Source organism: Anopheles maculipalpis, chromosome 3RL (genome assembly GCF_943734695.1).
Source record: "Anopheles maculipalpis chromosome 3RL, idAnoMacuDA_375_x, whole genome shotgun sequence".
Lineage (NCBI taxonomy): Eukaryota > Metazoa > Arthropoda > Insecta > Diptera > Culicidae > Anopheles > Anopheles maculipalpis.
In genome coordinates this window covers 74,191,103-74,216,791 of record NC_064872.1, presented here as the reverse complement: position 1 = coordinate 74,216,791, position 25,689 = coordinate 74,191,103, and the positions used below count along the sequence as shown (strand labels likewise).

General features: G+C 45.9%; 5 protein-coding genes across 5 annotated transcripts in view; 4 read left to right on the top strand and 1 right to left on the bottom strand.

Moving 5' to 3' along the window:
• LOC126561947 (protein bric-a-brac 1-like) overlaps positions 1-25,689 on the top strand; it is a 182,951-nt gene that overhangs the window by 9,726 nt on the left and 147,536 nt on the right. The gene's annotated exons all lie outside the window — the stretch shown is intronic.
• LOC126562965 (STING ER exit protein) lies at positions 1,204-1,980 on the top strand. The gene is made up of 2 exons (XM_050219573.1): positions 1,204-1,341; positions 1,430-1,980. The coding sequence occupies exons 1-2, from the start codon at positions 1,221-1,223 to the stop codon at positions 1,978-1,980; spliced, it is 672 nt and encodes a 223-aa protein (XP_050075530.1). The 5' UTR covers positions 1,204-1,220.
• LOC126561763 (hexamerin-1.1) lies at positions 5,915-8,241 on the top strand. Its single transcript, XM_050218073.1, has 3 exons — positions 5,915-6,068; positions 6,129-6,256; positions 6,332-8,241. Exons 1-3 carry the CDS (start codon positions 5,978-5,980, stop codon positions 8,189-8,191), a joined length of 2,079 nt encoding a protein of 692 aa, XP_050074030.1. The 5' UTR covers positions 5,915-5,977; the 3' UTR covers positions 8,192-8,241.
• Positions 10,572-12,874, top strand: LOC126561762 (hexamerin-1.1-like). The gene is made up of 3 exons (XM_050218072.1): positions 10,572-10,706; positions 10,767-10,894; positions 10,970-12,874. Exons 1-3 carry the CDS (start codon positions 10,616-10,618, stop codon positions 12,827-12,829), a joined length of 2,079 nt encoding a protein of 692 aa, XP_050074029.1. The 5' UTR covers positions 10,572-10,615; the 3' UTR covers positions 12,830-12,874.
• Positions 16,063-23,742, bottom strand: LOC126561277 (uncharacterized). Its single transcript, XM_050217257.1, has 4 exons — positions 20,059-23,742; positions 19,624-19,755; positions 18,714-19,111; positions 16,063-18,639 (listed from the first exon to the last, which is right to left on the bottom strand). Exons 1-4 carry the CDS (start codon positions 23,723-23,725, stop codon positions 16,063-16,065), a joined length of 6,774 nt encoding a protein of 2,257 aa, XP_050073214.1. The 5' UTR covers positions 23,726-23,742.

The window sequence follows — 25,689 nt, the reverse complement described above, 5'->3', positions numbered from 1 at the left end:
TACCATCATCATCATTATCATCGTTCTCACTACTTTCAGCAAGGATTGTCACAGCCCTATCTATTTGCACTCTTCTAGGACGCCCCGTAGCAGATGAGCAGCCCTTCTTTGCAGCACACATACAAACACACACACGCGCATCCCTCTTTACAAGCTGCAATTGAGGGTGTTTTTCTGCACTACATTTACACAAACAATGCACACCTCTGATTTCTTATGCATTGGAAAAGGAACGAGGCAGAGCATGGATGCATTCTGCAATAATTGTAAAACCTGATGGGCTCGTTTGCTGTAGAGAAGGAAAAAGACACACACATACATACACACACTCCATGCACAAGAAGGCTCACAGTGGACCAATAAAAGCCACTAACTTTCATGCCCCAAACCGAAAGATACACACATGCACCAGCAGCCCTTTTGCGGTACTTACAGCGACCTAATTACTACGCGAATTACACTGCCTTTGCTTACGCGTTTGTGCTAGCGTTCGTTTACTGCCAATTACTGCTACTTTAAATATTATTTTTAAAGGTTTTTCTGTGTAAGGCAAAATCTATGTGACTAGATTTGGAGTGAAAAAACTCGAAAACATTACACTGTGATAGGGTCGCGCGGCCATCGTTTGGTGACAGCGGGCATTTGTGAAAATCCGAATGTCCTTGAAAACGGACCCGGCGCGCAACTGTAGACAGATTGTTGTGACAGACTGCTCTCAATCGGACTTTTAAGTGACGCGTAGTGAAAGGAGAACGAGATTGTTTGAAACAAAGCTTTTCAAAACATTATTCATACACTTTTGAAGTAGTTCTGTTTGCAGAACGGCCATATCGTTTTCATCGTATAAAACAAAATACTTCAGTACACTCACAAAATCAATTCACAACGGCGAACTGTTTTGAAGTGAAACAAGATTACTTGGAGTACTTTTGTCAATTATTTATTTAATACAATTTCATCCACCTCAGACCAAACCCTCCAAGAAAACCCATTCTTTAATTTTTTTTCAATAAACCAAAATTTATTCAAGCCCCAATGTTCGGAGCATTTCACAGAAAAAGTTCCCTTTCGGAAGCGCTCAATAATAACACGTGTAGACACTGCTTAAGCGCCGAATGCTCACAATTTGACAGCTAATGCGATGCAGAAACGGAATGTAAACAGTACCGTTCAACGTTGTAAACTCTTGTAATAGGAAGCGGCCGTGTTGCAGCTCAACAATGCCGAAAGTAGTATCGCGTAGTATTGTTTGTTCCGATTCCAAAGACAAGGAGGAATACAATGAAACGGGACCACTCAACATATACTACTGTTTGTGCGGGCAAATGAGTTTAATTTTAGGTATTACGCACAGCAAACCTCTCACACCCGCTTGGTGCAGTTGAAGTAAGTGTCTAAATGCTTTGGTTCCCTTTTTCTACCATTTTAGATTGCACGCTGGAAAAACTTCCCCTCCGACAGTTGGATGGCGCCCGGGTGATCGACAGTGCACGCCACGCCAACAAGGTAAACGCAGATCCGAGCGAAACTGTCTTCATCCAGCGGGACGCAGGCATCGAGAAGCAGCATCGACTGAAGTGCAAAAAGTGCGGATTGCCTCTATACTACCGGCACAGCAATGATCCGCAGGTGACGTTCGTCATACGACGGGCACTGGTGAAGTGCAAGAGTGAGGCCAAGATTTCGGAATTCATCAAAACCCCCAGCACAAGCCTTAACCCCACACAGGAACCGAAGAAGGTGATGGTTACGAAGCACACGAAGAATATGGGCAAGTTTAGCTCGGTAACCGTGTCGACCATCGATGAGGAAGAGGACGAAATTGAGGCACGGGAAGTGGCGGACAGCTATGCAAACAATGCGCGTATCATTGAGAAGCAGCTCGAGCGGAAGGGTGGCAAAACGAACGAGGATGTGTTGAAGGAGAAAATTGAACCACCGCCACCGAAAAAGAATCGCGGTACTCTTCTCGATACTTAGGATGGCGCGATATGATGGCGATGGCAAGGGAAAATGAATTTTAAAATATTAATAAATTGTATGGTAGCTGTACACCTTAACCGAAAATAAATTTTAGAATTTAAAAATTGAATTGAATTTGAAAAATTGAAAAACACGATACTAGTTTCTCCTGGAATGGATGGTCTTCTGTTCCTACCAGTCGCTCCCAGTAGAAAATTAGCTCAAAACAAAAATAAAAAATGGGCGAGCTATTTTCCTCGTGCTAAGGGATTCCCAAAAACTTCCGGTACATTCCACTAGCAGCACTCCGCGTTCCGCCAAGTTATTGCGGAAAACCAGCAAGGCGCATCCAACGGTATGCTGCACGCTCTGATCGGAATAAGGTGGTGGTGCAATCGGGTTGGGGTGTTCAGCAAAAAGGTGCGCGGTCCAAAGACGCATCCAACGGTACGCGGAACTTCGCGATCGGTCCAGGAATGACCGAGTTATCGCCGATTTTCCACGGGAATGCTCCTATTTCGCGGAATAACTGGGCGGGGGGTGGAGGGATCGGGTTGGAGTGTAGAGCAAACAGGTGCGCGGTTCAAAGCCGCATCCAACGGTACGCGGAACTTCGCGGTTAGTCCAGGAATGGCCGAGTTATCACCGATTTTCCACGATATGTGTTAGGTTTTCCCCAATAACTCAGCAGGGGGTGGTGCAATCGGGTTGGGGTGTGCGGCAAAAAGGTGCGCAGCCTCAAGATGCATCCAACGGTATGCCGGACGCCAGGATCAGACCAAGAATGATCGAGTGATAGCCGATTTTCCATGGGAATGCTCTTATTTTCCGCAATAACTGGGCGAGGGGTGGAGGGATCGTGTTGAGGTGTTCGGCAAAAAGATGCGCAGCCTCAAGACGCATCCAACGGTAGGCCGAACGCCAGGATCGGATCAGGAATGAGCGAGTGATAGCCGATTTTCCATGGGAATGCTCTTATTTTCCGCAATAACTGTGCGGGGGGTGGAGGGATCGGGTTGAGGTGTTCGGCAAAAAGATGCGCAGCCTCAAGACGCATCCAACGGTAGGCCGGACGCCAGGATCGGATCAGGAATGAGCGAGTGATAGCCGATTTACCATGGGAATGCTCTTATTTTCCGCAATAACTGTGCAGGGGGTGGAGGGATCGTGTTGGGGTGTTCGGCAAAAAGATGCGCAGCCTCAAGACGCATCCAACGGTAGGCCGAACGCCAGGATCGGATCAGGAATGAGCGAGTGATAGCCGATTTTCCATGGGAATGCTCTTATTTTCCGCAATAACTGTGCGGGGGGTGGAGGGATCGGGTTGAGGTGTTCGGCAAAAAGATGCGGAGCCTCAAGACGCATCCAACGGTAGGCCGGACGCCAGGATCGGATCAGGAATGAGCGAGTGATAGCCGATTTACCATGGGAATGCTCTTATTTTCCGCAATAACTGTGCAGGGGGTGGAGGGATCGTGTTGGGGTGTTCGGCAAAAAGATGCGCAGCCTCAAGACGCATCCAACGGTAGGCCGAACGCCAGGATCGGATCAGGAATGAGCGAGTGATAGCCGATTTTCCATGGGAATGCTCTTATTTTCCGCAATAACTGTGCGGGGGGTGGAGGGATCGGGTTGAGGTGTTCGGCAAAAAGATGCGCAGCCTCAAGACGCATCAAACGGTAGGCCGGACGCCAGGATCGGACCAAGAGCGATCGAGTTATCGCCGATTTTCCATGGGAATGCTGTTGTTTTCCGCAATAACTGTGCGGGGAGTGGAGGAATCGGGTTGAGGTGTTCGGCAAAAAGATGTGCGGCCTCAAGGCGCATCCAACAGTATGCTGGACGCCACGATCGGACCAAGAATGATCGAGTGATAGCCGGTTTTCCATGGGAATGCTGATGGCGGAATTCTACCCCCCCCCCCCCCCCCTCCCACTCTTTTATGGAAAATCCCCCTTACTACCCTTAAATATTGAAAACCATGTTTTCGAGGGGTTTTGAAAAGATATTTCAAGAAAGAAATAAAAATGAGACAGAAAAACTTAGAACGGAAAGACAAACTTAAAAAGGGACGGAAAAATATTTGTCGCGTCGGAAAGAAAATAATTTCCGGACCACTTTTAAAATTTCCATTTGCTACCTCCTCGATTTCATGCTCTCCTGTTACTCCTGGTCGAATTTTGCCGCATAAAAATTTCCACATTTTGCTACAAAAATCCGACCAGGAGCGACTGGTTGTAACAGGAGAGCATGACTTCCAAGAGGTAGCTCGGGCCGGCCAAAAATTTACAAAATCAGTTTTAAAAGTGGTCCAAAAATTATTTCTTTCCGTCACGTCAAATATTTTTCCGATTGATTTTAATTTTGTCTTTCAATTTCAAGTTTTTCAGGCTCATTTTTGTTTCTTTCTTGAAATATGTTTTAAAAACACCTCCGAAATTTTGTTTTTAATATTAAAGGGAACTAAGGGGGATTTTCCATAACGGGAGGTGGTGTGGGAGGGGGTACTCTGCCAGCAGCATTCCCATGGAAAATCGGCTATCACTCGCTCATTCCTGATCCGATTCTGGCGTCCGGCCTACCGTTGGATGCGTCTTGAGGCTGCGCATCTTTTTGCCGAACACCTCAACACGATCCCTCCACCCCCTGCACAGTTATTGCGGAAAATAAGAGCATTCCCATGGTAAATCGGCTATCACTCGATCATTCCTGATCCGATTCTGGCGTCCGGCCTACCGTTGGATGCGTCTTGAGGCTGCGCATCTTTTTGCCGAACACCTCAACCCGATCCCTCCACTCCCCGCCAAGTTATTGCAGAAAATAAGAGCATTCCCATGGAAAATCGGCTATCACTCGCTCATTCCTGATCCGATCCTGGCGTCCGGCCTACCGTTGGATGCGTCTTGAGGCTCCGCATCTTTTTGCCGAACACCTCAACATGATCCCTCCTCCCCCCGCCCAGTCATTCCGCGAAATAGAAGCATTCCCATGGAATATCAGCGATAACTCGCTCAGTTTTGGTCTGATCGGAGCGTTCTGCATACCGATGGATGCGTTTGAGTCGTGCATCTTGTTGTGGAACACCCCACCCTAATCCCTCCAACCCCCTGCCCAGTTATTCCACGAAAAAGGGGTTTTCTGTGGAAAATCGTCGATAACTCGCTCAGTTTTGACCCGATCGTAGCGGTTCGCATATCGTTGGATGCGTCTTTCGGCCGCGCATCTTTTTATGGAACAATTTAAACTGATCGCTCCTTCTTAATTTCTCTGCTGGTTTTGCCTTATGTAGATCAATGTTCAACGATCATAAAACTAGCAAGTGTAGGGAACGTTAGTTATAAATCCGATTACAAAGCATCACATTGGTAGCAAAAATCGGACACTTTCAGAACATAGGTTCAGTGTAACAGAGGACCCAAATTTTGACTCCACTGAGGTCCTTAGAAAGGCTAAATCCGTCACTGCTGGTAATCCAGGACAAGTGACAAAGATAGGATTTTTTTTAGTACCAGCGTAAAATACGATCGATTGGAAGCGTGGTGTCGAATTCAGCCGTTACGTTCCCCCGTGTCGAGGACTTAATTCTCCGGCTACGGTCAAAGAAGCCGAAATTGGCAGGCCAACAAACCTTCCGTGATTGTAGAGAGATTCTATACATTTGCTGCAATATGTGGCAAATAAAAAAATTGGCTAATTAATTTCTCAATATCAGTAGCGAGCTAAACATATTTGCATATTTGTGGTGTACCAGATAGTACAATCATCTACGCTGGGGATGAAGCTGCGATCCAGTAAGATGACCTGAAGATGCATTAAGTTTATCATTACGTACCGAAGCAAAACACCGAGAAGTAATGTGATAATGCATTTTCAGGCCGGTACATTATGCTTTCGGTTGTTTCTATGGCTCACTACCAGCGATAAGCAATAAAATGCATCTGAAGTATAAAAGCTATAGCACCGACGCCGAAAAAGTCAGTCTCGTGACTGTAGTCAAGCAGTAGTGCTCGACAAGATGAAGCTCATCATTCTGGCGGTGGCGATCTCCCTGGCAGTTCTTGCCAGCGGATCTTACGTTCCAAGCACCAAGTACGAAGCGAAATACGGTAAGTTTCCCTCGGGTGTGTACCATCCAACAAGGGACTGATATTCTTCCTATCTCACAGCGGACAAGGACTTCCTGTTCAAGCAAAAGTTCTTCTTCGAAGTGCTGCGCAACATTCACCTGCCGCTCAAGTATGAGGAGTACATTCCGTACACCAAGACCTGGGTTGCCGATGAGTCAAAGTACAACGTAAGTGTCCAGGGCAATCGACTGACGATGTGGACCGAATGATCTAACTTTCGAACTATTTGATTTCCCTTCCAGGACTTTGCTCAAGTGGCCGAGTTCTTCGATTGGTACAAGACTGGTGCCTTCCTAGAGAAGGGCGAGATCTTTACCATCTACAATGAGCTCTATCTGCGCCAAACCTACGCTCTGTTCAGCTTCCTGTACAACAGCGCCGACTGGGACACCTACTACAAGAATCTCATCTGGGCTCGTGACAACATCAACGAGGGCATGTTCATCTACGTCATCCATCTGACCGTGATGCACCGCTCCGACCTGCAGGGTCTCGTCCTGCCGGCTATCTATGAGATCTACCCGTATTACTTCTTCAACACTGATGTGATCCGCTCTATCAGCTACAAGAAGCTGTACGATCCGAAGTTCGGATTCTACGGCAATGGCAAGTACAACGTCGTATACGCTAACTACACCGCTTCCTACCCGGTGGACTACTACAACAACTTCTACACCGAGGAGTACCTCAACTACTACACCGAGGATATTGGTCTCAACTCGTACTACTACTACTTCATGATGGACTATCCGTTCTTCCTGGGCGGAGACAAGTTCGGACTGATGAAGGATCGTCGCGGAGAGCTGTACTGGTACATGCACCAACAGCTGCTGGCTCGCTACAACCTGGAGCGTATGTCGAACTACATGGGCACGGTCAAGCCGCTGGTGTGGCGCTTCCCGCTCAAGACCGGATACTTCTCGCTGCTCAGCTACTTCAACGGAGTGCCTTTCAAGAGCCGCGACTTCAACTACATGATCACCGACGAGTTCTACTACAAGCTGGACTGGATCAACAGCTGGGAGCAAAAGATCCGCAAGATCATCGAGGATGGATTCTACATCATGGAGGATGGTTCCCGCATTGATCTGCGTAAGCCAGAATCGATCGACTTCTTCGGAAACCTGCTCAACTCCAACGTTGACGGTGTGGACGCTAGCTACATGGGATACATTGAAGTGTTCTCGCGTCTGTTGCTGTCCGGAAACGACTACAACGCCTACAAGGTCTGGCCGTCCGCACTGATGCAGTTCGAGACGAGCTTGCGTGATCCGGTCTTCTATCAATTGTACGAGCGCTTCATCGATCTGTACTACTACTTCAAGCGATTCCTGCCCAGCTACACTTACGACGAGCTCAACTTCAACGGTATCGTCATCAAGGATGTCACATTCGACAAGCTGGTGACCTACTTCGACTACTTCGATTCGGATGTCTCCAACGTTCTGCCGATGCCATCGACCGACAAGTACTTCGACTTTGCCGTGTTCGCACGCCAGCGTCGCCTTAACCACAAGCCATTCAGCTACACCATCAACGTCGCTTCGGAGTACACCGGAAAGGCCATCATTCGGACGTTCCTCGGACCGAAGTTCGATCGTTTCTTCGACCTGCAGTACTATAAGAAGTATTTCTTCGAGCTTGACCAGTACCTGGTCGACTTCACCGCAGGCAAGAACACGTTCGTCCGTAACTCGCGCGACTTCTACTGGAGCGTCAAGGATCGTACCATGTACACCGAGCTCTACAAGAAGATCATGCTCGGTTACAACGGACAGGAGAAGTTCACCCTGGATATGTCAGAGGCTCACTGTGGATTCCCGGATCGTCTGATCTTGCCGAAGGGCTGGACCAGCGGTATGCCGATGCAGTTCTACTTCATCATCACGCCGTACACTGCCAATACCTACGAACAGGGATACTATTACGACAAGTCCTTCACGTGCGGTGTTGGATCTGGCATGCGCTTCTACGATGGTTTCGCGTTCGGCTATCCGTTCGATCGCGTCATCAACTTCAACTATTTCTACACCAAGAACATGTACTTCAAGGATGTGTTCATCTACCACAACGACGAGTTCAAAATGAACCAGACTTACTAAAGGACTATGCACCGTGTCGAAACATTACAGATGATCGAATAAAATAAGCAACTCAGCAAATTGGGAAAAACTCACATGAAAATTGTGTCTCAAATGATTTGTGCTATCTTTAATCGTGTTTAGTGAAATGCTGTCTGCTCTATCAAACTTCATGCTTAATGTTACAGATATGATGATTTCCAGCTTATACAACAATCATTTACAGTTTGAATATTGCATCGTACCTTATCAGTGAGTGTATTCATGAGTGAGTGTAAATCAACATGAGTCTTACGAGGATGTATCGCTCAGGATTAGAGGATCATTTCGAAAAAATATGTGTCATTAGCATATGTGAATATAGAGAATGAATAAAAATCTCCAACATAATCCCATTGCGAACTGTAGTGCGATATGAGCCGTCACATTAGAATACATAAAAAAAAATTATCTCAGTGCGAACGGAGTGGGAAAAAAGGTTTAGAATGTTAATCAAAACATTTTTTTCTAAATATAATGAGTTTTTTGTTTTATTTATTTATAATCAAGTCGCGCGGCACGTTACCGTACTGCCAACATCATATGTGATTGAAACAAAGAACATTCATAGTAAGGAATTTCCTCCTTATTCTTTGCTTTATCCCGGGCATGCTGCATTGTGAATGTGTGCTTGTTGTCCAGGTCTATTGGTTGTTATGTGTTGTATTCCTCAAGTAGATTAAATATAAAGTGTAGTGTAGACAAAAAAGTTTAGTATAAGAAGATGAAAATTGAAATCAAATAATACATCTTCGTTTCTAAGGTAGGGTGAACCGTAGGCGACAACGGTTCCGGCTTTCACATGGCACATGGTACACATGTTTTAACTACACGGTAACGACCATAACAGGTCATTAGGTCAAGAAGAAGATTCTAAGGTCCACCTATCCAACATATACATTTCAGTTTATGGTTCCATCTATTACGAGTGCATTGATCTGATTAATTATTGTGAGTACAGATTGATCAAATTCCAACATTTTTCGTTACTGGATACTGCAGAAGCGCTGAGTAATGCTCATTTCAACTTTTTCTTCGTCTTGGCTTAAAGACCTGCTGGGTCACGTCGACCATCGAATGGCTTACGAGTCTTGTTGGTACCACATAGCGGACTAGACGGGCACGGTCCGAACGGGACTTGAACCTAGATACCGTCATGTGAAGAACGGCGCCTTTATCATCTCTACCACCGTACGGTCCCCATGCCAGCTCTATCTAACATATGACATTAGTGATCACTCAATACTTAGTGGAAGATCTTTTGAATTCTGGTGCTAATTGAATGAAATAAAATATATAGAAAAATGTTTCTTACCTTCATCTGAACCGAAGGCAGGGCTTTCTCGAATAACCGCTTTCTATTTAGCACGGTATGCGTATTCCTTACGTTTGATCACTTGTACGTATCATTTACCATAAACTATGAACTAAGATATATTGCTCGTTGCTCTGAAGTGATGACCAGATACCAGATGTTGAAATGTTGCAGCCTATTGTCCATCAGGAGAATTCTAAGCTACTTCTTTTGCATTTTCAACGACCACATCAATAAATTGATCAAAATTCTAAAGGTTTTCTCTTTTATAAGTTGTTCGAATTCAACCGAGTATGCCCGGGATAAGGCAAAGAATAAGGAGATAATGCCTTATAAATATGATTATTAAATTTACTCAGCACAAGCGGTGTTGACATTACGGAACTGGACCGTCACAATTAATTATAAATAAATAAATAAATAAATTGTTCGAATTCCCGATCGGATCTAATGAGTACATAATTTGATAATTATTCGCTCTTAAGAATTAATCAAGGATAAACTTAGATAACCAACAAATTATGCCAATAAAACCAACTGAGATGTCGTCTGAGACCAACTGAGAACTCAATCGTCGAACAATAAAAAAATGATCCGTAACTTCTATCTTCACAAAATTAATCCTAAATTACCCTTGTACAGAATGGCAAACTCTTGCTTGTATGATACATTATGTGATGATAGATTTTTCGAGAATGTAATTCATCTTTAAAATTCATGCACCTAGAAACAATACTATCGTCTGAATTTTATTCTCTCCTTCAACATTCGAAGCATTCAGTGAACTCAGATTGATACGACTTTATCATTAATTGTACCACCCATGTACCAATATATAAACAATACGTTGATGCGATAATGCCATGCACTTAAAGATCGTTCATTAATCAGGGCCAGAAGCCGTAGACGAATGCAAGAATTTGATACTCGATCACCTGTGCTATTTCGTGTGCTGCAGCCCGATGATAAGCAAGCGATCTTTGGGACAAAAAAAGCCTTTGCGAAATGGTTCCCAACGGGTATAAAAGCTATAGCACCGATGCCGAAAAAGTCAGTCTCGTGACTGTAGTCAAGCAGTAGTGCTCGACAAGATGAAGCTCATCATTCTGGCGGTGGCGATCTCCCTGGCAGTTCTTGCCAGCGGATCTTACGTTCCAAGCACCAAGTACGAAGCGAAATACGGTAAGTTTCCCTCGGGTGTGTACCATCCAACAAGGGACTGATATTCTTCCTATCTTACAGCGGACAAGGACTTCCTGTTCAAGCAAAAGTTCTTCTTCGAAGTGCTGCGCAACATTCACCTGCCGCTCAAGTATGAGGAGTACATTCCGTACACCAAGACCTGGGTTGCCGATGAGTCAAAGTACAACGTAAGTGTCCAGGGCAATCGACTGACGATGTGGACCGAATGATCTAACTTTCGAACTATTTGATTTAACTTCCAGGACTTTGCTCAAGTGGCCGAGTTCTTCGATTGGTACAAGACTGGTGCCTTCCTAGAGAAGGGCGAGATCTTTACCATCTACAATGAGCTCTATCTGCGCCAGACCTACGCTCTGTTCAGCTTCCTGTACAACAGCGCCGACTGGGACACCTACTACAAGAATCTCATCTGGGCTCGTGACAACATCAACGAGGGCATGTTCATCTACGTCATCCATCTGACCGTGATGCACCGCTCCGACCTGCAGGGTCTCGTCCTGCCGGCTATCTATGAGATCTACCCGTATTACTTCTTCAACACTGATGTGATCCGCTCTATCAGCTACAAGAAGCTGTACGATCCGAAGTTCGGATTCTACGGCAATGGCAAGTACAACGTCGTATACGCTAACTACACCGCTTCCTACCCGGTGGACTACTACAACAACTTCTACACCGAGGAGTACCTCAACTACTACACCGAGGATATTGGTCTCAACTCGTACTACTACTACTTCATGATGGACTATCCGTTCTTCCTGGGCGGAGACAAGTTCGGACTGATGAAGGATCGTCGCGGAGAGCTGTACTGGTACATGCACCAACAGCTGCTGGCTCGCTACAACCTGGAGCGTATGTCGAACTACATGGGCACGGTCAAGCCGCTGGTGTGGCGCTTCCCGCTCAAGACCGGATACTTCTCGCTGCTCAGCTACTTCAACGGAGTGCCATTCAAGAGCCGCGACTTCAACTACATGATCACCGACGAGTTCTACTACAAGCTGGACTGGATCAACAGCTGGGAGCAGAAGATCCGTAAGATCATCGAGGATGGATTCTACATCATGGAGGATGGTTCCCGCATTGATCTGCGTAAGCCAGAATCGATCGACTTCTTCGGAAACCTGCTCAACTCCAACGTTGACGGTGTGGACGCTAGCTACATGGGATACATTGAAGTGTTCTCGCGTCTGTTGCTGTCCGGAAACGACTACAACGCCTACAAGGTCTGGCCGTCCGCACTGATGCAGTTCGAGACGAGCTTGCGTGATCCAGTCTTTTATCAACTGTACGAGCGCTTCATCGATCTGTACTACTACTTCAAGCGATTCCTGCCCAGCTACACTTACGACGAGCTCAACTTCAACGGTATCGTCATCAAGGATGTCATCTTCGACAAGCTGGTGACCTACTTCGACTACTTCGATTCGGATGTCTCCAACGTTCTGCCGATGCCATCGACCGACAAGTACTTCGACTTTGCCGTGTTCGCACGCCAGCGTCGCCTTAACCACAAGCCATTCAGCTACACCATCAACGTTGCTTCGGAGTACACCGGAAAGGCCATCATCCGGACGTTCCTCGGACCGAAGTTCGATCGCTTCTTCGACCTGCAGTACTATAAGAAGTATTTCTTCGAGCTTGACCAGTACCTGGTTGACTTCACCGCAGGCAAGAACACGTTCGTCCGTAACTCGCGCGACTTCTACTGGAGCGTCAAGGATCGTACCATGTACACCGAGCTCTACAAGAAGATCATGCTCGGTTACAACGGACAGGAGAAGTTCACCCTGGATATGTCGGAGGCTCACTGTGGATTCCCGGATCGTCTGATCTTGCCGAAGGGCTGGACCAGCGGTATGCCGATGCAGTTCTACTTCATCATCACGCCGTACACTGCCAATACCTACGAACAGGGATACTATTACGACAAGTCCTTCACGTGCGGTGTTGGATCTGGCATGCGCTTCTACGATGGTTTCGCGTTCGGCTATCCGTTCGATCGCGTCATCAACTTCAACTATTTCTACACCAAGAACATGTACTTCAAGGATGTGTTCATCTACCACAACGACGAGTTCAAAATGAACCAGACTTACTAAAGGACTATGCACCGTGTCGGAACATTACAGATGATCGAATAAAATAAGCAACTCAACAATGTTCAAAACACATTCTACAAAATTATTATCTCTCTATGGATTACAAAAATCGGATGTTGTCAGATTCTAGTGCGATTGAAAGCTGATTTAGAACGTTTATTGTTATCAATTCACATCCCTCCTCTCTTCTGGTGTACACTATTTCGCATTAATCATTCAATTGCGTCCCAACGAAGACGCACTTACATCTTACACAACAAATCCAACCGTCAGAAGAATCGTTTCCAATTTCCGGATTGCTCACAGAATCAAACATATTTTGACTCCAAACCATTAGCATGGTTTCATCACACGCACACACACACAAACACTCAGCTAAATATCGATCTACTATTACTAATAATTTGCATAAAGTTCTGTATGCTGTCTCTATTTTTGTGCCACACTGCAATGCACGAGCTTTTCTAGTTTGGTAGCAATCTGCTTCTATGTTTTGCAAGCATTTGAACAAAACTTTGTACAGATGACTAGGCTTGCTTTAGTTGTTGCTTTGTAATTAGTGTGTTTGAAGCAGTATTTGCGTGATTTAGTAGTTGCAGTTTATAGTCGATTATATTGCAGGCTTTGTTGTGTTTATAGCGTAAATATTTGTTCTCGGCAAACTTTCTACTTGTAAGCTATAGTAGTGGTTTGTTCTAGGTTCACTTCGTTTGCAGAGCTGTAAAACGATTTGCATCTTATAAAGCAATTCACTGTACTGATTCTGACAAAATGACAATATTCTTAAGTACTAACAATCAAACTTATCCGACCTAACGTAGTATAAAGTTGGAGGGAATGTGTAAGTGTAGCAAAAACCCTTAGTTTTCATATCCAATGTGATAAAACTAGAAAAAAAGCCAATCAAAATTATTTAACTAAACAACCGGATGGAACGACAGCTACTCGGCATGATCGAGTAGCATTATAAAAAGTAAAGATAATAATGGACAAAACAAAAAGTAACATTTAAAGCAGAATTGTTTACGCAGGTTGTTTTGTATGATCAGTCCATAGTGTGTGTTTCAGCGTTTTTGATCATAATTTTCAAATGAAACTTAAATTTAATAGTAATGTAAAGTAAACCCCCTTCTAAGGGAACATCCAATATTAAGTGCATGTTGTCGTAGATCGTCGGCAGTAGTAAGTAAAAATGAAAACCTTTTTTTTTATCTGGTTAAATAGGCAATATAGCGCAGCTAGTGCATTACTTAAAATTATCATTGGTGGAATAAGGACGGTAGAATTTTATAGCAAGTTGGTCATGAAGACAATGCTTCTTAGTATGTGGCTGTTTAGTTGGAGATTACGGATGAAAAATGCAAACTTTCTTGTGAGTTTTAGGTTGAGGATTACTAAACTGAAAAGTATCGCTTACCTACAACAAATAACTTCGAAAGATGTTGGATAATTTTATTACTTGAGTTGTTTTGTCGTCTACTAATTTATAACTCATGTTGGCGATTATTTTAGTGTTTGCATAATCATTTTTTCTCTACCGGACGCATCATAATCTCATTTTTGCACTGACCTACACCTGCACCAGAACGATCACGCTTGAGGGTCCATCTTTCATGAACACAAACATCTATCAAATGTCTATTAATTTTAGGTATACAGTTGGTTTACGGTACAGTGTTTTAAACAGGTTCCCAGACATGCTAAAATCAGTTAAAACCGTATGAAGAAATGTATCTTTCAGATGATGTAAGTAATGAGATGATTAATGTAACATAAATTTACTGCGCGTTGTGTACAGTACGCACAGCAAATTTAAAGTGCGAGGAGTGAAATAAATATTATAAGTTCCATTACTATCACACATTCTTTTGTAAGTTCTGTCAGACAAAAATAACTCTCACACACACAAAGCGTGCACTTATAAAACTGAACAAGCACGTTATATAAAATGGAAAGAAAAAAAAACAAATATTTAAAAAAAACTTGTAAATAAGTATAAAGTAGCAACCAAACGTAGGATCATCATAATGATCAATTTATCACATTGTTTCTGATTAAGCAGCAAAAAGAAGTTACAAATAAAAACAAACGCTTTACCATTTTCCTGAAGCAAAGCGTATGACATGGAATTTTCCCTTGCTTTCAGTCGTACAGGTGCTCCTATGCTTAATGTCATTTTCTTGGCGCCTAGTAACTGTTTTCTGTTTAAATTTAACTTTTTTTGTTTCTAAACTAAAGCCGGAACGTCTAAACAATGTTAGCGAATATAAAAAAAAACTATGGCTTCAAAATGATCGAAACGTTCCCAAAAGAAAAAACACACACACACACTCTTATTGACAGTTAGTAGCAACCCAGTCTGTTAGTACATGAATCCCTCCACATTAGCAACAATTTGTTAAATTTAAATCAGTTAATTACCGATAGGGAAACCGTTCCATAAATTATTATCATTGCTACAACACATTTCAAAGGAGCAGGTCATCATTTCGTGGAGTTATTTAGGGGGAGAGTGAGTTTAAATGATTTAAATTAATCTCTCTTTAGCTTTTACAAATGTAACAAACAGATAAATGATTATTTGCTTTCTTTTAACATTCAATTAATTGAATCAATCCACGGAGGGAACATCCCATGCCCGCCTAGTTTGAGAAGTTTGTATCGTTTGTCCCAGCGCACGCTAAAAAAACTTCACAAAATCCTTCACAATAATGGCTTTATAGGAGTTTCATCAACGCCCTGCTCTACGGTATCATATGTGTTTAATAATCTATGCATATATAATGTGTGTGTATGTATAAGCATATCTTGCAACAGATAAGTATGTATATAATATATCGTTACTAACGAATTATAAGTTAATGGTGCAGAAAAGCTGCACCGGCCACATATCGCGCGCTGAGTTGAGAAACACTGCTCTGCTCAACATATTTGATTCCCTCTCTATCGCTCTGTTTTTTTTTTTTTCTATGTATATGTGTGTATGCATATAAATATGTGACTAGACATTTGTGATGAAGTTAGCAGATGTGTTTTACATACGAAATTAAGAAGAGATTAAGATCATCGTGCATGCGCACCTTTTGCAGATAACGCTTTGAGAAGTAGCTTTAAGCGCCACAATACACGATCATCTTTCAGAGGATACGTTGTTAGCATTTTGGTCTTACCTTGCCATAATCGCTCGTGTTCTTAGTGCTCGAGTGAATTTCGACGGTGAGATTTACACCCATTCACTCTAACATTTGCAGTGACAGCGGATGATCGGCAGCATCGATCGAAAACGTATTTGAACGTTCGAGCTTTGATTCGATACGTTCCATAATTACCGGTACATCCATTTGCCCGTCACCTACCTCCGGCGGAACGGCACAATTATTTTCCATCACAGTTCCTTTCAGTGAGATTCGACCGTCGCCTGAAGCTGCCTTCGTGCGGTTTGCTGTTGCGGCTCCCTTCGACGTGCTTTTATCACCTTTCCGTTCCTGACCTGCAATCGAAACACGGTTGCTGTTGTTGCCTGTTCCCTCAGGCAATTTGGCCGTGCGTCGCAGATGTAGCGTTGTGTTGAACACCTTCCGCGAGCCGGAGCTGGGTGTTGTAAGTGAAGCGGACGAACCCGATTTCGCGATATCACTGCCCGATGATTTATCGCGCGTTAGTAGCAAACTCGGCGATGACGCGGCAGATTTGTTGCTCGAATTAGTTGAGTTCGATTTTGGTTCGTGCGTACGGCGGGCCAAAATTTCACGCGATCGTTGGGAAAGGAAGCTACGCTTTACTAATCCCGATCCACCATTCGAACCAACGCTTGCTGAAGACGCGGTTCGATTGATTCCATTCGAGCGGGCACTTACTCCGGACGGGATTGAGGATGCCGAATGATTCGTTTTAAGCCCACCGCTTAACAGGCGCGTAGTAAGCGTGTTTGCCGCTTTGCCGCCATTTAGGCGCTTTTCACGATGATGATCCTTATCCTTTACGAGACCATTCTTAGCGTGTTGGGACGAGGGCGGATGCTGCTGATCGACAGTGTTCATACCTTTCGGTTTAAAATACTCCTGATAGATAAGGGATTCGTGGGACAGCGTGTTGCTCGTTTTGATCGAGTGAGATTTCAATGACTCTGCCAGCGAGTCGATTGAAACATCCATTTCACCGATGGTCGCACGGTTGGTCGGCGGTTTGGCCGATGCATTCTTCAATTTGGCCGGTGAGGATAGACTGTCGAGCGAGAGATTCGATTCGTGACCGTGATTCTGTTGCAGCTTTGACGTTATCTTGCGCGTGCCCATCGCCGGACTGGACGTTCGGGTGGAGCTGCCACTGGAGGAAATGTTGTTCTGTGCGTGCAGATTGGCCGCATTTTTAGGTTTCTTTGGTTCGAGATATCGTGGCTTGACGTTGCTTAGCTTGGTGCGCATGTTGTTTGATGGTTCCGGTTTGCCGGAAGCAACGGTAGGTTTAAGATTCGCATGATCTTCCGATTGCGATCGTTTGTGAGGGACCGTCGGTTGGGCAACGTTTGGTGCTTTGGAAAGCACACCCATTCGGATACCATTGGCAGCTTGGCGACCGTTGGCAAGCGATGCGGAAGATTTCTTTCCTCCCTCTGGAACGTGGGTCTTTGAAGCGGTTTTCGAAAGGCGGCCATTTTCTAGCGCTTGCTGTTGGTGTTTCAATCGTTCACGCTCCAAAACAGGAATCGCCGCCGCCGCTGATGCTTCGTGCGTTGCATAATGTTTTGCAAGTTTATGCGAACTCAACAATGCGGCATTCAATTCGTTCTGATGCGTATTGATCGTTTGCGTTTGTTGTGTTCGATTGTTGTTGTATTGATTGTGGTTCGATGGGCCATTTTCGAGGGTACGCTTGGTGTGCGCTTGTATAGCCAATCGCACCTGCCGCATATCGTTCGAACGCGAATGCACCGACGATGAGGAGGACGTTTGCGATGAGAACGAATACCGCGATCGGGACTTTCGTTCATCGGTCGTTTCCATTAGGCAGGCTAGCTTTTGAATCTTGTTCCGAAGTTCCACATCCATCCGCTGCCAGGAGCTAACACGCATGGCACGAGCACACTGCCGTATCAAGCATTGTTCCACGGCGGACAGGATGGCATTAACCATGCCGACAAACTCATCGCACCAGTCCATTTCTTCCTCCTGCAGATTGTAATCCACCTCTTTGCGAGTGCCACCAGCATCGCTGGCCTTCGTTTGTTTCTCGTAGATGTTCACAACGTTCGTATTATCACTCGATGACATCGGTGTTGAAGTGGTGGTTGTGGTTGTCATGGTCAGTACCTTGGCCTGTAGCAGCTTCTGTAGCCGCGTTGCCCTCGGGTAGCTTTTGCAGGCCTGATCCGGGCTGAGGTTGTTAGCGGCGGGCAGCAGGATCGGTTCCAGATGTGGAATTGCCCAGCGATAGTTTTGTCCCAGGGAAAGGAAGCTATCGCTGGCCAGTAACGAGGCAAAGTGATCCGCAATGTAATCGTACGCCGTGTCCAGTATATCGCGCACGACATTTTCCACCTCAATCGACCACTTGTACGGGTGCAGTAGCGTTAGCAGCTGCTCACTGTCCAGTATCGTAGTAAGAACACTTTCGGAGTTGAGATGGGCCACAATTTGCTGCTTACAGCGATGCACGGCATCCAGCGGAAGCTGCGAGAACTGCTTCTGGGACCAAATCTTCACATAATGCCGGCAGACCCACTTCAAACACTTGCGATAGAGATCGTCCAGACCATGGTTTAGCGTAACTGGCAGCACTTGCAACACACCATCCGTACAACCGACACAGGGCTACAATGAGAACCGGGTTTAAATAAAGCGACAGATTTTTTTACATATATTTTTGTCAAAACCTCGTTACTTACCTTGTGGAAATTGTGACAGTAGTTCGTCTTCAGTGCGTACGCGGTAACCTCCTTCAGCCCCTCGAGACCAAGAAGATCGGACAGTGCAGCCAGTTCCATCAGACTGATGCCTTCCGGCGGATGGGAGGCACCAGAGTAGATGTGGCACAGCGCAAAGTGCACTGCCGCGTACGAGTAGCCGGGCAGTGCGATCACGTTGCCCGCATTCTGCACCCAACTCCCGGCGAGAATTGCCGCAAAGTACTGGCAACGCGATCGCAGTATGCACTTATGCGCACGCATCTTCTTCGTCTCGACCTCGATCGTCACGTCGGTGGCAATCTCCTGAAGGAACATCTTCAACAGATCCTCACCAAGGCGGCGCGGCTGTCGGCTTGAGATGGACTCATCGATGGATTCTAGACGAATGCCGGAGAGAATATACTATTATTACTATACACGATGGTGTAATGATTGTATGCATTAAAAAATAGAGAGTGTGGTCACGATATCCCCGGAATAGGCAAGCCCTCCAATCTGTACGTTCTGTTTTGTATCAAGACCGACCATTTCCGTTGTCAGTCCTTTTCCATTTATTGCTTTCTACTGGCGGTTTTTTTTTTTTTTTGGGAAATTGGGATATCGGCATTGGTTATGTCCGTTCTTCAAAAAGGGAAATCGCTGTGTTGCTCTACCTTTGTGCTTGTGCCAAAGTCTTTGAGTCAGTGATTCTTGATCTTTGTTCCTTCGAATGTAAAACGTATATTAGCGGGTTCAAAGATCATCCGGATCGTCCACCCATAATACCCCAACGTTACTCATCAGATAGCAATAATAGATCAGAGGATCAATTCCAAACATTTTCCGGAAAAATCTCAGTGAATAATTTTTAATGCATACCATAGCCAGCAACATTGACTGGGTTACTTACCAATACCGGATCGGCTTGAGGTGATACTTGATGTACAGGAAAAGTCCGAATGCATCATCTCGTTGCCATCCTGATGCCCGCTACGTCCCATACCATTCATACCCACGTCGGAAGGAAGACTGCTGCTGAAAGCTATCGGGAAACGATTTACGAAACAAAGTATATTAGCTATATCTTAACAATATAGTTTCTCCTAATAGAGTTTGCTTTTAGTTGCAAAAAGTCTTTGATGATTAATTGGTAATATTGAAAATCAAATGCCGCAAAGGTAAAGATCTAATACAGCAAAAGAATATGCTTTACGCATGAAATCAATTTGTATCTGTATCTAGCCAGCTACCAAAACGATTACCTCAATTTATTGAAGCAAAATTAAGTTTTTTTTCCAACCGATTGCCGGTTCACTGACACACACACACACAAGAAACCCCTTACCTTTCGACAGGTGCGGAAACAACCGACTGAGCGAACGGGAATTTTCCACCGAAGACGAGATGAGGCTCACAAAGTTGTTGCCAGTCGAGCGAGACATATTCCACGAGTGTCGCTCCATCGACGTTACTCCACCGTTCGAGTGATAGTAGTTCGATGCCTTCTGTTGCTGCTGCTGCTGTCTCATCGCTTGGCTGCTGGCACCGATCGCCGACCCGATCGTGTTGTACTTTTGACATTCGAACAGCCGCGCTACTCGACTGGAACCGGCCGAGTTGGACATGTTGTTGCCACTTCCACCGCCACTCCCACCACCACTGCTCGAATGAAGCTCAAATTTGGTCGTAATAAACTGATTTGACGCCGCCGCCGACGGTGGTTTATCCATGTCGGACAGCTTCACAAAGGAAGACGTCGCCGTGGTGGACGCATGCGATTCCACATTCTCCGAGACGGTTTCGAGCAGTTGCTTCTGTTTCTCGATCGTAGCATGTAGCGTTTCCATCGTGTGCTGTGGTTTAGTCCGTGCCGTGGATGCTGTATGCCGAGGTGAACATTCCACCGTTTCGACGATCGTTTCCATCTGTTTGGTACTGCTGCTGGTGCTGCTGGTCGTGGTAATAGCGGACAGCTTTATTGGTTCTTCTGGTTTCGCTTGCTGCTGGGTTTCCTTTGCGGTCACAGCAGTTGCCGGTTGCTGCAGAATAAGCAGTGCCTCTTCTTCTGCCGGATTGTTTTGAAACGTTACATCGTCCGTGTCGGTTGTGGTTGACGTTGGCGATGCATCCTCGTTAGACGAAAGAATACCATCCGTAATCGACCCTTGGCTGCTTTTGTCGAACGTTTCGTTTATTTTTGCATCTTTACGCTTTTTCTTCGCAGACGATACCATCATCCCGTCCGCCGGCACTTCCATCGGTTGTCCTTCCTGGGCGCCGGCTTTCGGCGATACCTTTGATTCGTTGCTCGAGTGTGCCGAGTTGGAAGAAATCGAATGGTTCGAGTAGGTGCTCAGCTCCGACTTTGAACAGGTGAAATCTTCAAACGGCGAAACAGACGAATCGATCGACATGCTGGACGTTTTCGAAAGGAGAGGAATTTTGTCCAGAATGTTCATAATGCCTCGATCGCTTGTTACGCTCGTCGATCGCTGATAAGCGCTATTTGTGGCAATTCTACGCTCGTGAAAGTTTCCACCCAGTCCGCCACCCTCACCGACGGTTGTGTTCCACGAGTGACGTTTTGATTCGTGCCTGACAGCTGTTCCGCTAGCCGCGTTGCCATGCGGACGACGCATAACCGAGGATTGCGGATCGGGCTGCGAACCAATGAACATGTAGTAAGGCTTGCTCGTTTCTTCACCTGTCGTCGGTCCGAGACTACTCGGACGGATCGATTCCTTCCCGTTGGATGTTCCGGGTAGCACAGACTGTGGCATTGATAGCTTGCGTGGCATTATGGCTGGTTTGCTGTTTGCCTGATCTCCGCCAAAGTCAATAAACATCGAAAACATATTCTTACGATCCGGCTGCCTGTCTTCCGATTCGCCCCTGGACGATCCCGTCATTGCGGATGCTGAGGGCGGTGGCGTATCAAGCTTTGAACCTCCAAGCTTCGGTGTGGCACTGCGAGTACTTTCACTACCATCATCCGACAGATCGATATAGAATCCGGTCGATTTCTTCATCAGCTCCGAGTGTGCCGTCGGGCGCGGTCTACTGTTCACCAGCGCCGTAATCGATTTTTCCTCCTCCGGCGTCTTAAGGCTACCCAAATCGACGAAAAATCCAAGGCTCCGCTGGCCCGAATGTTCAAGCGAATTCATCGCTGTTACTGATGATGGTATCTCTTCATCTGGACAATTTTTCAAATCAACGACCCACGACTTACCCGATCCGCTCTTGCTTAACTGCCGAGCAACGGTACGTTCGCCGGTTGGATCATCGAAGCTGATACTGCCTCCCGACACAATCGGGCACGTGTCAGTACGTCGACGAACGGACGGTGATTCGCACTGCTTCGGTGTAAAGTCCTCAATGGACGCACCGCCCGACACGATCGGTGCCGATTCGTCGTGCTTTTGCATACGCTTTGGAATGCGGATCGGTGTGGAGTGTGACTCTCGATCCACGGAACTAGCCCGGCTTGTATCGTTACCCGTATCTTCACTCAGCTCTTGCACCTGTCGGTGCAACACCACCTGTGGGGGAATAGCGGCAACCGACGTGACATGTACGATCGAATTAAACGGTGTGTTTGGATAGTGTGATGTAGATTCTACGTCACTCGTGGCCTGCGTGCGACTATTATAATCAGCCGAGCTAGAATTGTATCCACTAGTACAGGTTCCACCTCCACGCAAGCTGTCCATCTGTCCACTTGCTCCTCTTTCATCCGTTGTCGCCACACTACAGCCTCCCAGCGAATATCGATGATTATCGCTAATCGTTAGTGAACTATATTCACCGTAATTTGGCTCACTGCTCGAAGAGTACACGCTCGGCAGGGAAAGATCACTGTACGCTTCCTCCGGTGCGAACTGCAAACTAGAATCCAACAGATGGCCCGAATATTGCTGAATCGAGTTTTGAAACAGAAAGGTGCCCTGCTTTCGTTCAGCTTCCTGGCGTGCGAGCACTTCCTCACGATCGTTATCGTTACCGGTTGGTTCGGTAGAATGGTTCGATTCGGCAAGCTTCTCAAACTTGCTCGCTATATAATTGTTGGACGGACCGGCCGAAAATTGATCCTTCACCTCGATCGGTTTTGTCACCCGTTCGCCCACTTCGTCACACAGAATCGTTGCCAGTTGTACGCTGCTTTCACTTGCTGTTGCTTCCTCCACCTTTGAGCGGTGGCTTGGGCAGGAACTTTCCTGGAACGATGGATAAACCACCTCATCATCGTCAAACAGTGACGATGCGTCTATGAAGCACGGTTTCGAAGGACCACAGAAAGTGGGCGCTGATACGCCCGTCGTTATCTCCTGCTGTGGATCACCGTCCACCTCTAGCTCCGGCTCGGTACCGACACCATCCACCGGTTCCCACGAATTAGTCGCGGGCGTTGTATCGGAAGAGAGTGAGTTCGATTTCATGATCACTATTTCCTCATTGTGGCGCTGTTTCTCCTCCTTCGTGGACGAGCGTGCCAGATCGTATCGCTGTTTGCGCTGCAATAATTCTCCACCGTCGCGGTTCAGAAGTTCCTGCTCACTGCCCTCCTGCACTTCGTACTCGATTTCGTTCGCCAATCCATCATCCGCAGCAGCCCGACCCGCTGCCACACTGCCCGCCAGTTCGGCCACCGTAGCGGCCGTCGCATTATTTATGCGCACAATATTGCTCCACATTTCGTCCTCCTCCTCCTCCTCCTCGCCATCGTCATCATCGTCACCGTCCACACCGTGACCGTCGCTAGTACCGGACGCAGGTGACTGAGGACTCCCACCGTCCACCATTTCATAAGTGGACGCCGAATCGCTCGAGATGCGATTCAGTCCCTTTCGCAAATGGTCATCCCCGTGCTCGGCTTCACCACCATTCAGCCGGTACTGTACGCCTTCGGCGGTCGATGATAGGTCCGCCCCTTCTACCACGTAACAGCTGATAGAATCGGTTTCCGTGTCATCACCGTTCGACGGTGAGGATAGTATTCGCTGGGATTCCATCGCTAGCCTTAGTTTGCCCGATGACCCCAAAAGCTGGTGCGCTATGTATATCGGCGCGGTAAACGCAATTGTTGTACACCGGCAGTTTTAGCACCTTTCCATTTACGCCTACTGCTGCTGTCGTTGCCAAGGACACGATGGTCGTCGTTCGATTGCAATCGCATGCGACATGATTGGGGGTGGAGCTGGTGTGAGTGTTGTCGGTTGAATTATCTGTAAAAAGAACCAGAAGAAAAAATCGTTAGAAAAAGATATTATTTGCACCGATGAACTAGTGGAATTGCTCTTTGCCGACACACGGAAGTAACATACAAAAAGGGAAAGGAAGTTTTGTCTGCCATACAGCCACATATACACACAGGTGTCTCTTCTTTAGCGCAATCGATTGACCTAGAAAGTTTGCAATCTTTATTGCGTATTTTTAGCGGATAAAGAGACAATCCGGGTTAGGTTATCTGGCGAAACATTTGTGGTTTTATAAAAGCCACAAACTGGCTCATGTATATTCGCTTTGATACGGTCGACCTACGGACTCGGTCTGTAGCAATAAATTCTGTGACTGTGTAAACATCATCAAAAATCTTTCGCCAATGCTCCGAATGCTTCACGCCTGATAATCACGCTTGATAAGTACCAGGGGGCGAATTCAGCAAACCTATTGCTCTCTTGGGACATGAATTGTTAAAAAAATGGTTTAGCAGGTTTCAAAAACAGTCTCAAAAAACAGCGTCTGTATGTCTGGACGAATCGAGATACAAAATTGTCCACATGAACAAAGCACAATTGTTTGTTTGATTGAACATACGTCAGAGTCACTAGTTGGATTCTCTATAATCCATATCACTTATTATGATCAATTCAAATAGACAAATACACTTAGCGAGTTTTAGACATTCAGGCGCTTTTTTTAAACCTGTAGAACTCTATCCACACATTCTTTAACCCGTAACACTTACCCACAACGGAGTTGTTTATTTTGTTTGAAACTAGAATCTCACAACACCGCACCGAGACCAGGGAGAGATCGGGGGCATGCAAACATGTCAAATGCGCTCAAACACAGTGACTAAGATTATTGGCATTAATTTACCATTCGCGTTCACCATTTATTGATCGCACATGTTGGCCATTCCGCCTGTACGGTCCACACCTACGCACACACATACAGGCGCGCGCGAGCGAATGGAACGCGCTTTCAATTCTCGATCAAGCTCCTGAGTTCTTTATTGAGCTATTAGAAAAAGATCATCACAACAAGTGTTGTTCCTCGTGTCCATTAGTAGCGTTACGGCACACTCGCCTCGTTCACACACGCACACACATTCCCGTTTTTGGGTCACAATTTGCCAATTAGCTAATTACTATCGCAATTAGAAGACCTCTATAATTCTTTGCGATCTTTGCGAACGAGAGAACGCAACCTTGATGATGGGTCGGCATAAGAATTACCACCGAAAACCGTTCAAAAGCAACATTTTCAAAACAATTAACCTAAGATTGTCTTCGATAATGAAGAACCACAACAGCACACGACAGACACAACAAAGAATGTTACTAAAGGAAAGCGAGGATGTAGAGGAGCCTCTGTTCTGCCTCAACGACAGCAGCAGTAGAAGCAGAAAATGTTGATGTCCTAAAGCGCGTTGTTTAAAAGTTTCACACTGATGATGAGGGACTGACTGACTGACTGATCAGCTCATCGCCTACGGGGTTTGGAGCGACTCATCGTCGTCTCATGTCGCTGCTCATCGTCACCATCGTCGTCTCCTTGGTGATGGATTTGAGCACAAAAGGTGTGTGTTGTCGGTCGGCATGTGTACCGAAGGAGTGGGGGAGGTGGTTGAGTGTTAAAACATGCGTGTGTCCAATCACTCTCAGACTACTAGACACTTAACCAGTGTTGCAATAGCGCGCGCGCGTATATCTGTGTCGGCTGGGTTCATGCTTCCATATGTCCCCAGCGT